Genomic DNA, 14,827 nt, shown 5'->3' on the forward strand with positions numbered 1-14,827 from the left:
CCGGAGAACCTGCTCCTGGCCAGCAAGTGTAAGAATGCCGCTGTGAAGCTGGCCGATTTTGGATTGGCCATCGAGGTGCAGGGAGATCAGCAGGCATGGTTTGGTATGTTACTGCAGGAGCTCTGCTGTAGTACCATTTTTCTTTTGAGTCACGTTTACTAGTGCTAGACTAACTAACTTTCTGTTCAACCAGCAGTTATGTGACCTTGATATTTCTCATTCAGACATTTTAAAGCAGCACTTACTGCTGATTCCTGTTAAATGCCAGTAATGGCTGTCTAAGGGGGCATTCAGATAATGCCTTTTCAGACTTGGACAAGCATTTGTTGTTGTCTATGGTGAAACATGCTCTGCAACTAAAAAGTGCTTCTTAAGCCTTTGCAGCACACTTTGTTTTTAAATTGCTTAAACATACTTAAGTTGAAAAAGTTTCACCTTTGTGCTGAGTGCAACAAAAAAGTGTCACATGTCATTCTCAGCTGACCAGTCATCATGGAGGATGCCTTCATTGACTCAGTAACATTGTGGAAAGGCTAGTTTTCAAACATAGTGAATACTGTCATTGCTTTTTTTTACGTGTCTTGATGTAGATATATAATCTATCTAAGCTAAGCTAAATTACTGCCTATGTCTGTTTCAAAATGCCTTGTCAATCTCTCACAGTGCAGTCTCACATTTAGCTATTAGCTATTTAGTTAGTCGGTCAAATGTGCTAAGAAGTGCATTCTGCGTTATTTTGCCCATATCCTACATTTTTCTTTGTTTTGTTTATGTTCCAAAATGGTCATAATTCATTTTTAATTACATTAATTAATTTTTCAGACTATTTTTTATCCCTTTGAATTAAAAAAGCTGTTTTTGTTATTATATTTTTGTTAATAGATAAATAGCCTCTGTTCTGATTGGCTTTATTGTATTGCGTCTCACTCTAAAATCACTCAGTGCTGCTGAGAAAAAAACGAGCAGTTTTTGCTGCATGATTTCCATGTTTGGACCATTTTCCAAGATATTGGCCCTTTAAGTAAGGTTTGGCAGTGTTTCTGTTATTCCTGATTGGGACTTTAAAGTTCTGCACAAAGCTGCTTTAAATGTCACTGGTCGACCCAGGATTGCTAGCTGTATCATTGGATTAAAACCACAGTTTATATAGTCCACAGGAGACTTTTTATTACCTTCATCATACATTATGAACATAGTTATTAGTAATGGCTTGGGATTAATACAAGTATGTGTCTGTGTTCTGCAGGTTTTGCGGGGACACCAGGGTATCTGTCCCCTGAGGTGCTGAGGAAGGAGGCATATGGAAAACCTGTGGACATCTGGGCCTGTGGTAAACACACACACACACACACACACAAATATGCACACATACGCGCATACACACACACACAAACACACACACACACACACACAGACACTCGAAAGACCTGAATACCCATGCAAATATCAAGACTGAAAGCACAAACACAAGAGAAAGTCAGTGCTGTGTGTATTCGTTTGTCAGGTGTGATTCTCTATATTCTGCTGGTTGGCTATCCTCCATTCTGGGATGAAGACCAACACAAGCTCTACCAGCAGATTAAAGCTGGAGCTTACGACGTGAGTTATACTTCTTTCCCCTTTTCCCTCTCCTGCACTCTTTCTCATGTGTTTTCTCTGTTCCATCTGTCTTCTCTGCTTGTCATCTTTCTCCTCTCACCCTTATTCAGTCCTTTCCATATAACATCAGTTGATTCCTCCCTTCCTACTTAATCCCTTTTCCTTCATCCTTCATTCTCTTTGTACCTAAACCTACCTTTTCCTGCTGTACCTGTTCCATCCTGACATTGTTTCTCACATACAAGCTTTCTCTGGTTGCGCAGCCCATAAACATTTCATAGCTAGTAGGACATGGCCAGTACCCTAGCTGCACCACTCACATGGAAATCACTGTTACCTTCATAGCCTGTGTACATTGTTAGAAATAAAGATTCTGTGCAGACATGTTTTACTGTTTTTAGTGTAAATGTTCACTCAAAGGTACAACAGTGGTTTTTAGGTCCAATTGTACACCTTAAATAAGTTTTTTTCCCCCCAGATGAGAAGTATGTGTTTATACCTTTTGATAAACTAATGTCTTAGAACAAAACAATACAATAAAAAGCCTGGAGATGAGACTGGGTGTGTGGATACAACTGAGATAATATAATTTCAAAGGGTTTTGGGGTTTGGGTACCACCCCAGTGATAAGTGGGGTACTGCCCCAATGACAATTTCATACATTTTTTCTGTGTATAGCCCAGTGGTGACTTGTGAAGCAGAGGTAGCACCAGGTAGGTCCCCCTACCCAAGGGTATTCCATATTGACTCTTCATAGCCAGGAGAGCATAAAGGGTGATGAACAAGTAGCTGCTGCATAGATGTCCACTACTTTTCAACCATGGAGACTGAATGCTGCACACCAGTTGGAAAACATTTTCCAGTGACTGGATAGTCACAATAGGACATGTTGGTTGCAGTTTTGAATTCTGTGCTGTGGATGGGATGAAACAGAAGGAAGGAGTAAAGCAGTTTACCTTGTTGTGCAATAACACATGCAGGCCTAGCAGCACTGCTAAACAAATCCATTGAATCCACACACTTACTGTTCCAAATAGTCTGGACCACCTCTACGCGTAGTTGCCCATCCCTTGAAAGTAAGGCCATCACCTAGTTGACTGGTCTAAGCAAAGGATAGGCTCACAATGAGCCTCTTATTGGTGACTGATGTACTAGTGTTCCAGTGTTAGGTAATAAGCACATAACTACATCTGGTGTATGTCTTAAGACCATTGGTTTCGATTGCTTCCCACTGATACCATACTTGTGCCAATCTTCCCCCCAATCTGTTGAGGACACAACAGTTGTGATCACTTGCATGCGTGAGAGGATCAAGCCCAGAAACGCATTGATGAGGAGCTTTAGTCTCCAGGGTTCTGGAGCTGGCATGCCCTGATGTATAAATGTCTCCATGTGTTTCTCCTTTACCAAATCTAGATGTAAACTCTCCAGGCACATCTGGAATTGATGAGGTTGCAGCAGACCCAAAGCAAGGATCACTGAAGCTGCTGTCATCATGCCCAGTAAGCATAGGCGAAGCAGGAATGTCAGGTTGCCACCCAGCATGATGCTGGAAAGGATGTTAAGAATGGCTTGAACTGTATTGATGTGAATGAGGGCATCATGGAGCCTGAGATGAGGTTTATGAACTGAGGTGTTTGTGCTGGCATGAGGGTGCTCTTTTCCTGATTTGCAGTCAGCTGCAAGCTTTACACAAGCTGCAGGAGAGCCAGTGTGCCCAAAAGCTTAAATGAGCTCCTGCAGAGATGGCTCTGGCATTGACCTGGCCTGTAACATGTGTAACCCTTAGGCACCTATACACTGAAGCCCAGAAGCAACTTTGAAGTTTATAACCATGCAACATTCCTCTTCAGTCATACAGCTGAAAAGTTGTCTGGGCAAAATTGGTAGACACCTCTGGATGTTCTTGCATCTTAGGCAGCTGGGACTGATCCAGCCAAACTTGGCTGAAAGCTCATGGCTAAGAATCCATGCATTTCTAGCTGTCTCAGGCAGTATAACCTCATGTTATAGTATGTCTCAGGCAGTATAACCTCAAGTTCTAGCAGCCAGCTTCATTTCAGCAGGTTGGAACAAAGCCTTTAATGAAAACAGCAGATGAGCAAGGAGCAAAATGTTGGGAAAGGAGAAGGAAAAGTTCCCTGTTATCCAGTTAGCTGCAGTACCATAAGCCTGTATAAGGGCATCATCTGTGTATCTGCACTCAGTGCTCAAACTGTTGGTTAAAGATTGAAGACCTGCCTTCCTGGCCATATTGGTCAGACTCTGCTGTGGTCACTAGTCATGTTGCCTTGGCACTAGGTTTGCGTATCAGGCAAGAAAAGCTCCACCTGCCTACAGACAGATTGAGCAAACTCAGGGGTGCCAGGAGCCTTACAACAAAACCATGGTAGACATGGAAGTTCATTGAGTGGTGTGTCCATGTCTATATGCACTAGGGCCTACCTAATAGTCCTTAGCATGGGAACTGCTTCACCCAGGCATACCAGATGACAAGTTGGAGGTAAGGTTCTCAGAGAGTTTTGCAGCTACTTGAAGACAAGTACTAGGTCCTGAGACTCTACTTTGAAAGCAAGAAAGCATAAAAATCAAGTCTGTCAGCTCATTTTCCTGATGTGAGTTGGATTCAGACAAAATTGTGAGCCCCACTGAAACTCAAAGAGGTGCATTAGGACTATCCACTTTGCTTCACGTTGTCTCTGCTCGACAGTAGGAGCCCACTAGATTGGTTTGGGCTTAATTCTGGAATGGTTCATGATTCACAGTTGAGAGTATGGGAATGCATTTGATCTTTGTTGTTTCTGATAGTTTCCATCTCCAGAGTGGGACACAGTCACTCCTGAAGCCAAAAACCTCATCAACCAGATGTTGACCATTAACCCAGCCAAGAGAATCACTGCACAAGAGGCCCTCAAACACCCATGGGTCTGCGTAAGTACACAAACGAAGGTGATATTTTCTATACATTCATGTAAGTACCCACACAAATATGTTATAATTCTATTTCCCATTTTGTGCCTCTATAGCAACGGTCTACAGTGGCCTCCATGATGCACAGACAAGAGACAGTGGAGTGTCTGAAGAAGTTCAACGCCAGGAGGAAACTTAAAGTGTGTATCTCATACACTTCTTCGTGTTTGTTTCCATCAACGTTGTACACAAATTGCAAGTGATAAATTGAAAGTGCATTACAGAAATTAGATTTTTGCTGCCCAGGAGTTTATTTCCATCAAACTGACTTTTAGTAATCAAAACGCTCTACGTAATAACACAACTTCATGTAAAGTAAGTTAAAGGTTTAAATTTTGTTTTGAAGAATGTCTGACATGTTTAATCTTTAAATTCACCTACTTATGCACCTTTGGCTTCCCTGACTTCCCCATAACCTACTGATAAGGAAATTATGTTTGTTTTATTATTAATATTACTTTTTACCCGTTACAAGAGAAATGTTTCTGTGACATACTGAGCTGTTTAGGGGACTTTCCCTTTACAAAGGCTGTAGTCTTTTCTAAGCCTCTCTCTCTGTAAGACTAAGACAGCATTCCTTTTAAAAACACTGTTGTCTCCTCCTCAGTCCATCTTGACCTCTCTACCGTGAATAAAATAAAAAATATAATATGAAAAGTTTAGTAGACATTCATGAAATATTATTGACAGTTTCCATAGCCTTTCCATGAGACTTGCCATTTTTCCATTTTAAAAAGTTACAAGGTTTTGTTTTTGTTTTGTTTTTTTGTCAAAAATCCTGTGATTAGAATTGTATTTGCTATTGTATTTTGAATAGTTTTGCTGATTTTGGCTTTTTCTTTATAACTCTTGGTTCCTCTCTGCCCTTGCAGGGGGCTATCCTGACTACCATGCTAGTGTCACGGAACTTTTCTGGTAAGTTTGTTGGATGCTGCTAGCAGTGTCTGCTTGACATTAATCTTCCCAATGGCTTTTTCTGTTTTTGTTTTTTGTTTTTTCCAGTGCGCCGAGATCCTGAGTCGAGTCTGTATGTAGTTTATTTTTTGTTTTATTTATGTGTTTATTTTGACAGACACCTATGGACCCTGTTTTAAGGAACTGCTCATCACATCTCTTGATCCCTCCATGTCCTTACGTACTACTGTTTGTCAATTTGCAAGGAACATGAGTCTGTGTTTGCCTTTTAATGAAATGCGTCTGTGACACTGTTTTTTTTCTGTGTGGAGCGATGTTACAGCGTGTACGGTTGGGTGACTGATATTCTCTTGTGCTTTTAAAATGATCACCTAATGTGACAGGTTTTCCACTTAGTTCAGTGGGGACCATTTTGACCTCCTGTTAAACTGTTAGAGCCTCGTTTCTTCTGTGATCTTAGACTAATGAACGATTTTCTCCTCCCTGTGCTCTCCCTCTCTTTCTCTCCCTCTCCCTCTCTCTTTGTTTCCCCCTCTCACTTTGTGTGCGTGCGTGCGTTTGTGTCAGTGGGTAGCAGGCAGACCACGGCTCCGGCCTCGGTCACTGCCGCTGCTGCTGCTGTTGCTGCGGCAGCAGGCACTACAGCAGGGCTGGTGGAACAAGGTAGCAGAGCCCCCTGGGGGGCCTTTTCTCCTCCCCCTGTCCTCTTTTTCACACACTCCTCCTCTCTCCTTCATTCCACCCCCCTCTTTGTCCTCCTCTTCTCAACTTTCTGTTGTTTGACTCTTTCCTTACCCTGACTGCTTGTCCTCTTTTGCCCCTTCTTCTATCTATGCATTTACCCAAGTCTTACTGCTCTCTTTCCTCACCTGCCCATGTTTTCCTTTACCCTCTCCTCTTTTTTCCTGGTCACTTCCTCCTTTTTCATCCACCTTTCTCGTTTCCCACGCTGCATGGGGCTAAAAGCATGTGCCACTCACAATGACTCATCTTTACCTCCCTGTTCTTCCGGTCTTTCACTTGACTCCTCCATTTGTCTCTCTCTGTTCACTTCAGTTATCTCTCCTTCCATTCCAGCTCCACCTCCTCTGTTGTCCCTTCCAGCAGCTCATTGGCAACTCTGGTTGTCCATTATTATTGTCAATCCTCCCAATAGCATCGAAGCCCTACTGAGAACACGTGTTTAGTACTTTCACCTTTTCACCCATGTCTTCATCTCTTATTAGTGTGCTCCATCGTATGCATTCCACAGTCATGTTCTTCATCCCATAATCATCATTCTTTTCATTTCAGCCCTGTTCCTCCTCTTCTCCTTCCTGTCCCTCTGTATTTGTATGAGATTGTGAAGTTCACCCTGAAAGTGGGAATGGAACAGGCTGCCTGCTGCTGTACTGAATGCTGCATGGGCGACTGGACTAACGCATGTTCACTAACCGGGGGTGGGGGGGTTGGATTTACAGCAAACTGTGCATGGTGGAAACTTTGTGGTGCACAGAGTAAGACCTTTTTGTTGGAGTGAGCTGGTATATACTGTGCATTTGACCAACTTTAGACTGTTGCATTGGTGAATGTTACCTACTGACGCTGATATTTACATGTACACTCACTGGCTACTTTATTAGGTCCACGTGTCTTGCATCTGTACTCATTGTCCATTTCATCAGGTCCACTTACATATAGGTCATTGCACTTTGGTGCGCTTTGTAACTCAGCTACAACTACAGATTGTAGTCCATCTGTTTTTTCTGTGTAGTCTTTTAGCCCTTCCTTTAAGACTGACACAAGAAGTAGCTATTTCTGCCATTTTATCTATCCTTTTCTGTTAATAATGCGATTTCTCAGTGCTGTTGTTGTGATAATGGAGGAATGTGATCTAACAAAGCTCAAAATCTACAGTTTTTTTGCTGCTGTTGTTGATTTGTGTCACAGCCATAGTCACACGCTGAAATTGAACACTCGAGTACACACCAAGCAATATAAATAATAGTGTAAACAACAATATTAGGCCACTAATATTGCTTGTGTTAAACGGCACAACCCCAAAGCAGCCAACAGTTAGCAAAGGAAGCGATTTGCCTTGCTGTAATGAAAATGCTGCAAAGCCTTAAATAGTGCATGACTGCTGCAAAGTTTCAAAATTCAGAAATAAAGCATAGAGATAAAATTGTACAGTGTACACAGGTCTTTACAATGCTCAAATTAGTTTAAAGTTTGCTTCTTTTATTTGTCTATTTTTAAAATATATTTTTAGCAGTTTTGATATCTAGAGGTGCTACTGCCCCCTCAGCATCCCCACTTCCCACATCTGTGCTGCAGTGACAATGACATGCTAGTTACATGTTAGTCAGGGTGTGTTTAAACACCTCAGTGTCAATGCTGGACTAATAATGGTTCACCACCCATAATTTTCCAGCCAACAGCATCCTGTGGAACTGACCACTCATAAAGGACTAGAGGATGTCCAGCACAAACTGCCACAACAGATGAGCTATCCTCTCTAAATTTACATCTACGAAGTGGACCAACAAGGTAGGCGCATCTAACAGAGTGGACAGCAAGTGGACACAGTAACATGCTATTACTGTGTCAGTGTCACTGCAGTGCTAAGAATGATCCACAAAATAAATACCTGCTCAGTGGTGGGAGGTACCAACAATTCATAAATGAGGTAAAAGTGGGCTAGTCCGTGATTGTAGAGCTACCAAATACACCTATGTGGTCAGTGGACCTGATAAAATGGACAAAGAGTGTAGACACAAAGTAGGTGCACTTAATGAAGAGGCCAGTGAGTGCATATACATTATAAATGCCTGAGCATGTTTTGGTGTGCAAATCAGATGGACCCATTGCTACTTACTTGAGGCAAACTATCTTGAGCTGTGGTAGAAAACCTGATTAAATAAAACATCCATAAGGACACAGTGAGATGCAGTATAGGCTTGTGGAGTGTGATAAAGCAGTTTCTCATTTGAATCTAGCTCTGGCTGTTGCTTTGTGCAAGAAGGCTGCACTTCATATTTGATGCGGCCTACATACGCCTGCAATCAAATATTCAAATCTGTGGCCGTTCTAAATGGTGAAGTCCTGTTAGATTGAGCACATTGGAAAGCCCTCATTTGGAGGGGTTGAGAGGAGAGCTGGTGCTCTCAGCTGGAGTAGGGTGGCTGTGGCTCGGTGTAAAGGCTGCGCTTCATATTTGATGCTGTCTCCACACGCCTGCAATCAAATATTCATGCCATACTGCCTCTCTTGGTTAGCCTCTCTCCAGCCATGCCTCCTCGTGCTCGGCTGTAGCTTCTGCTTCAGCTCAAATACCTCGCCATGGCCACTCAAATACAACCACATCTGGAATATGATTCCCTTTAACGTTCATGTACACCATTTTCTTGATTCATACATTAACAAAGCCAGTCACTGGAACACAGTAGGAGTTTACTTTTTAATGTCTTGTGTGGTTCTCCTCTTGTCATAGTTTATCACAATTGACCTATCCATGCTCTGCATTGGAGAAGCTTTACAGAATGCTGGCAGAAATCCCATTCAAACTGAGAAATTGCAGCACACAACTTGGTTTTTGTCAAAATATAGAAATTGAGTCAGTTCTGTGTGTGCAAAATGTCACAAACAGATGACTAAAAACATTTAGAATGGTAACAGTGGAAGTTGTTGTTTGTTTTTTTACCTGTCCAGTGTTTTATTAGCTACACTGGTCTGCTGTGAGTAGTGAAGCGACATCATGACTAAGGAAAGCCAGTGACGACAACAGTAATAGCTTGTCAAAAAGGAAAATGTTAACTGCCACTTTGAACCAACCTACTAACAACATCCAGTTTAGAGAACATGTAAACTAAACCCAGAGGTCAACCTAATAGGATCCCAAATGTGTTTGTCAGTTTGTTTTGTTTATGTTACCTTATGAACAGACATTTATTTATTTAATTATGCATGTATTATCTTTATTTATTACACATTCTCATGGTTAAGTATCAAAGGGAACCATTGTCGCTGTTGACTTATGTTAGTTTAATTGTCTTGTTCTTTGCAAGCAAGAAATTTAATCTGGACTTTGTTAGTTTTTAGTTGAATACCAAGGTTATACAGACTTATATCATTATAAACCTTAAAAGGCTTATATTAGCCTGCATTCAGCAAGCAGTTCCTCTATCTATTTGGTCTGCTTTTCTGTCTTTGTCGTTTTATTCCCATTGTTTGTTGCCTGAATCACTACTTCGGTTACATCGCTGACAATCTTACACAGGTGTTGTGAATGTTGTGAGTCCTAAAAAGCTCAGTAAAATACCACTTTTTTGGAGATCACACTGCTAAAATCTATTTTAATAGCTAAAACTAGGCAGCTCAGTAACTTTACATTGTAAACTGGAAACTCAACATAACATAAAAGTACCATAGCTGTTAGAGTTCAATAAGTTGTGTGCTGCATTTCCTGTAATACTAATGAACATAGTCTGTAGCATCTCACTTTTCTCAGTTCAACCTGGTGACGGAAAATGTCAATTTTGACTCCTCATCACTGGGTCCTTAGAGCATCTAGAGCAAAGGCTTAAAGACTAGGGTTAAGTACTGCTGATATTTTGACCTCTACTGTCCTCCTCTTCTCTTCTCTTGTTCTTGCTCTCTGTGTTTATGCCAAGGTAAGGATCCTACCCCTCTCTCTTTCTTACCATAGAGCACAAGTTAAGTTTTCTCCACAGGGATCACTGCTCTTTTCCTCTCTCTGACCTCTTTGACCTGGCAAATTAAGTTTGAAGAGGCCTGTAGTGTATCGGCATTTTTGAAGACCCTGCCTCTGTTTTAGGAAACATAACAGTAGGGCTGTGATATAAACCAGGTTGATGGAGGCCAGTTGTATGTTGTGGCCTTTTCAGATGAAAATTTATTTGAAGCCGTAAATGTTATAGTGCTATTTCAGTTGACATGGTCCTACTCCACTTGGTCTAACCAATTTTATATATGGCCAGTCCCAGCATCATCGTCACTTCTCTCTTTGGACTGAACATTTGGACCTTGTGGTTGTGTACTTCAGAAGAATGCAGTGTAGGAAATCATAACTTTATACTGTGTAATCTGCTCTGCCAGCAGCCTCTTGCATAAGTGTTGGCTATGAGTGTATAATGTGAAATCTTTTGTGAGAAATAAGGTTTGAAGCTGATTTCATTATTGCATGCCACAAGAAAGCATTTCTTCAAGAGGGAAACCAGAAATCACTGCTATTTTTAGCTTTTATAGTTTTGAGGCTTTATCTGGTAACACTTTATTTGGAGTGGTCTTTGTAGATGATTAATAAACTCTTAACAGATCATCAGTAGCACACTGACAGTATATCAGTGAAGTAGCAGTAGTGAAGCATCTGAATACATTGAAGTAAATATCTTATAGATGTTCTGTTGATGCATTACTTACATTAAGCAGATGTATTGTTAATACATTACTTCTATTACACCAAACTTAATCTTACCCCACCTTACCCAGAACTTAACCCTAAGCCTGGCCCTAATCCTAACCCTGACCTTAACCTCAACCCAGAACCTAACCGTAACCTTAAGCTTAACCCAAAACCTAATCCTAACCTTCATATGTTTTTGACATGTTACTGAAAGTCAGTTCAGTGTTTGTTTCACCTAAAAAGGACCACTTAGAATAGAATAAAGTATCACTCTTTATTTTTATCAGTTTTGTTTTCTCCTTACTACAAATCGTTTAAAGATGGTTTTGTAAATGGCCCAGAATTTAAGGGGTTTTGCTTTTTGGATTCCAGGAATGGATGGTTTTCTTGTGACAGTGATACATTTGTTACATGTATTAACAATGACCTGTATTCTGGCAGTTATATATCACTTTAACAATCTTTGTTCTTACACAAGTATTGCTTTAAAGGTGCAGTGGGTACAATATTTGAAATCTGTGCATGAGAGTTACAAGCATTTCTCTGTCCTGTTTTAAAAGTCCTTTTTGTCCGTTTCTTTTTTTACCCTACAGTATAAAAATACTTTAAGAAGAGAAAAAACTGTTATTGTAATAACACGTTTTTGTCTCCATGCTATCTGGGGAGCTTTCCTACCTTAAGCACCTTTAAGCAAAAGTGTTTTAAGTGCCAGACTCTGCACGCTTTTTAAGGAAACATCTTATAATGGAGAATGCAGAGGCTTGCATGATTTATGAATATATTTATTTTTGTATTTCCAGCAGAGGTTTATACACAGTGCCCTCTGAATTATTAGGCTATAAAAGGCAATTAAAGTGCCGTTTATCCTACTGATATCGAGTTATTTCTCTGAGTAATTTTATCTCTCTGAAAGGTTAGATTTCTTTCATATCTTTAGCCTGAGGTCCAGCTGGAACTGCCTTAAACCATGTCCGTAAATACATGAGTGTCGTGATCATGCAGATGAAGAAATATTATTTTAAAATTCTAAAATATATAGTTAATATATAATTTAAAAGATTATGTGGTACCAGATTTTTTTTACATTTTTGATTACAAGTATATTTATTAATATATTTATTTATTTTTTAAACCCTAACCCTATTGCTGTCACTGTGTTACAAATGCTGCTAAAAGTTAAAATAAAAAGCTGCTAAGTTAAAATCAATGAAGTCATTCTAATTTTTTATCCAAACATCATTTCTTTTATATCGAATGAAAGGGAACACATTCATTTTTAGTTATTTAAATTTTTCTGGTTGGATTCCAGTATTCATCTTGTTTGTGAGAATAATCTAGCTGCTGATAAACAAAGACACTTTTTATGGCCTTTTTGGTGCCAGTAATTCTAGAGGGCAGTGTACTGACAACTGATCGGATTCAATGTACAAGCAGGTAATCGTGATTGAATTGATCAGAGTTTCCCAGAGCTTTGAAGAGGCTGTTGTTGAAATCTTAACACTGTAGCATCTCTCGGTGGAGACATTTCTTTGGAAACCCAAAGCCACAATACTTTTGTTGGAGATCATTGTAAATGGGAAACTGAGCATGTTCCGGTTTGTCTTTTGCTTAAGATACATGCTTATTGGTAAGTATAATGGGAATAATTGCTGATCTGTAGTGTTTGCTGAACCTTTTTCTCTCTTTCATTTGTGCTTCTGCAGCAGCCAAGACTTTGCTGAACAAGAAGGCTGACGTTAAGGTAAGACCATCTCTCAACCTTTTCCCTTTAGCTACCTGACCTAAGGCCTTCACTTCCTTGCACTTTCATTTCTCACACTTTTGCTTGTCTGTGTTCCTCTGCCAGCGCTACTGCTCTTGCTATCAGTGTCAGTGCCCAATTGTGTGTCCCATGTCTGGTGGTTCCTGCATCGTCACGTTTTGTTGCGACAGTTCACAATGTCAGCTAGAAATCATATTCTGTGTATCTGTGCTTGAGTTTGATTGATTGAGTGAAAACCTGACTTCTGTACTTGATACTTATGCATATAAGAAGCCTTTACATTCCAGCTTTCTGTTCTTTCCCTCTTTTGAAGAATGAAAAAAAAACTCTTCTCTTACACTAAATTGACTTCTCATACTAATGCTCCACCACTTTGTCACTTCGCTATGATATTTTCACTATTATAGACATTACTTTATTCCCTATCATTCAGGTTTATGATCAGTGTCAGCGTGCAGTAAAGAACTTAGAAAGAAAACGTGTGAGTGGATGAAATGCTGCTCATTGTCATTTATGCACTAGATTTGTTCCACAGAAATCAGGGCGCAGTAATATAAGGTGTTACCAAACGGGTGAAACAAGCTTCATCCGGTCTGCTAGAGAGTGATACCCCCCCTGAAAGAGGAGAAGAAATGGATTGGAAGATTTATTTCCGTCTGCACATGTGCGCGTGTGTGGGAGGTGTCGTGGAGAATAAAAATGAGGGGCGGGGGTGTGATGTCACAGAGGAAGCTTTGGAATCTTCCATGAGAGCCAAATACAATGTATAGAGTGAAGGCACTCAAATGTAATATGAGCCTAAAATGGCAAAAACGCAGCATATGCATGAAAATCCTCTTGTTAATATTTTAAGGTTCCTTCACTCTCAGACACCACACAAATGCTCTCATACCCACTGAGAATCATGTTTTTATATAATGTCAGGACATGGGGTCATACATGTATGTGTGTGTGATACAAAGCCTAACCCTTGTCTCATTCTCAGTAGTCTCAACTGTTTGGTTTTGCTACAAAATCAGGACATTTTTCTCAATAAAAACTACAGCACTGTGCAAAAGACCACCCTGCAATTAATTACTTTTTCATCAAAATGGCCTTTAAGTGCAAGTTATTTATTTTACAGCTTCAAGAATAAGCAAGAAACACAACCCTTTATCTCTGTTTTTGTTCTAAAGTTTTTTTTTTCTTTTTGTGTTTAAATTTCATGAAGAACAGATCAGTAGGTTGTTTGTAGTCTTGCAGTTCCGATGACATGTAAGGACAGTTGTTTATAACGGAAAATCACGGTATACTCCTTACGCTGTAAAGAGAAATGATTTTTCAGCTCAGTTCGGCTCAAAGACCTGCCTGCTATAGAGGCAGTGCATATAAGCAGCTCCCTTATCCTCCTGAGATCTTTGTACTCAAAAGACAAATGAAAGCACACAAACGCGTGGGGGCATACAACTTGGCAGAAGTTGGCTTCCTATTCTAATTTTCCTGTTCCACCTTAGCTGGTGCAACAGTTGTTACGCCTGACTGTAACTGCTACATCATTTAAGGTGGAACTAGAGAATTTTAACAAGAAGCTGGCATGGCAGGATGAGTACTTCATGTTCTTCTGTCTTTTGAGTGAATGTTAGTCCCGTGTTAGTGGCGCTGCTTGTACGTATTGTTTTAAACCTATCAGCAGTGCACGGCCACAGATGGACAGTGCAAATGCAATACTCAGGGCCTCCTGACCCCAGGCGACAATTCACCAGTTTGCTGGTGTTTTTCTGTCAATTTTTTGCTTTTTTCTGCAGTGACATGATGTCATTTGCAGACAACCTTTAGAAATGTTTTTTCCTACTGATGTAAACTTACCATTTTCTAGATGAGGAGTTTTGTTCCAGCAATAATGATTTATGTAACAGAAAATTGACTTTGGCTGAGTAGACCGAACTGCAAAAAATGAGCTGCAGCTTAGAAAAAAGCTTTGATCAAAAGGCCTATATATGTGCTGCATTTTGTGAATGCTCAAAACAATGAAACACTCTGCAAATTTGTAGATGCTCTGCTCACTTAGGAAACACAAAGTTCTGCTTCTCATGATCCTAAACTCATTCAGTGATGTTGAGGTCTGGGCTTTGGGCTGGTCAGTCCGTTGTTCTGAGAACACCAGCACCTTCTTTGTTTAATTTATAAATTGTCTATCC

At 40.3% G+C, this 14,827-nt stretch overlaps 1 protein-coding gene across 16 annotated transcripts in view; it reads left to right on the top strand.

Moving 5' to 3' along the window:
- Window positions 1-14,827, top strand: part of camk2b1 (calcium/calmodulin-dependent protein kinase (CaM kinase) II beta 1) — a 107,097-nt gene that overhangs the window by 60,992 nt on the left and 31,278 nt on the right. For 7 of the 16 annotated variants that reach the window (XM_037531432.1, XM_037531426.1, XM_037531427.1 and 4 more), the window contains exons 7-14: window positions 1-103; window positions 1,247-1,330; window positions 1,505-1,599; window positions 4,408-4,530; window positions 4,626-4,709; window positions 5,442-5,484; window positions 6,052-6,147; window positions 12,595-12,629. In XM_037531432.1, coding sequence (XP_037387329.1) covers window positions 1-103; window positions 1,247-1,330; window positions 1,505-1,599; window positions 4,408-4,530; window positions 4,626-4,709; window positions 5,442-5,484; window positions 6,052-6,147; window positions 12,595-12,629 — 663 coding nt within the window. Of the gene's footprint in view, window positions 104-1,246; window positions 1,331-1,504; window positions 1,600-4,407; window positions 4,531-4,625; window positions 4,710-5,441; window positions 5,485-6,051; window positions 6,148-12,591; window positions 12,630-14,827 lie in introns of all 16 variants that reach the window. The other 9 variants (XM_017725434.2, XM_017725436.2, XM_037531428.1 and 6 more) reach the window with 2 other exon arrangements.

The sequence above is a fragment of the Pygocentrus nattereri genome, chromosome 20 (assembly GCF_015220715.1).
Source record: "Pygocentrus nattereri isolate fPygNat1 chromosome 20, fPygNat1.pri, whole genome shotgun sequence".
NCBI classification, from domain to species: domain Eukaryota; kingdom Metazoa; phylum Chordata; class Actinopteri; order Characiformes; family Serrasalmidae; genus Pygocentrus; species Pygocentrus nattereri.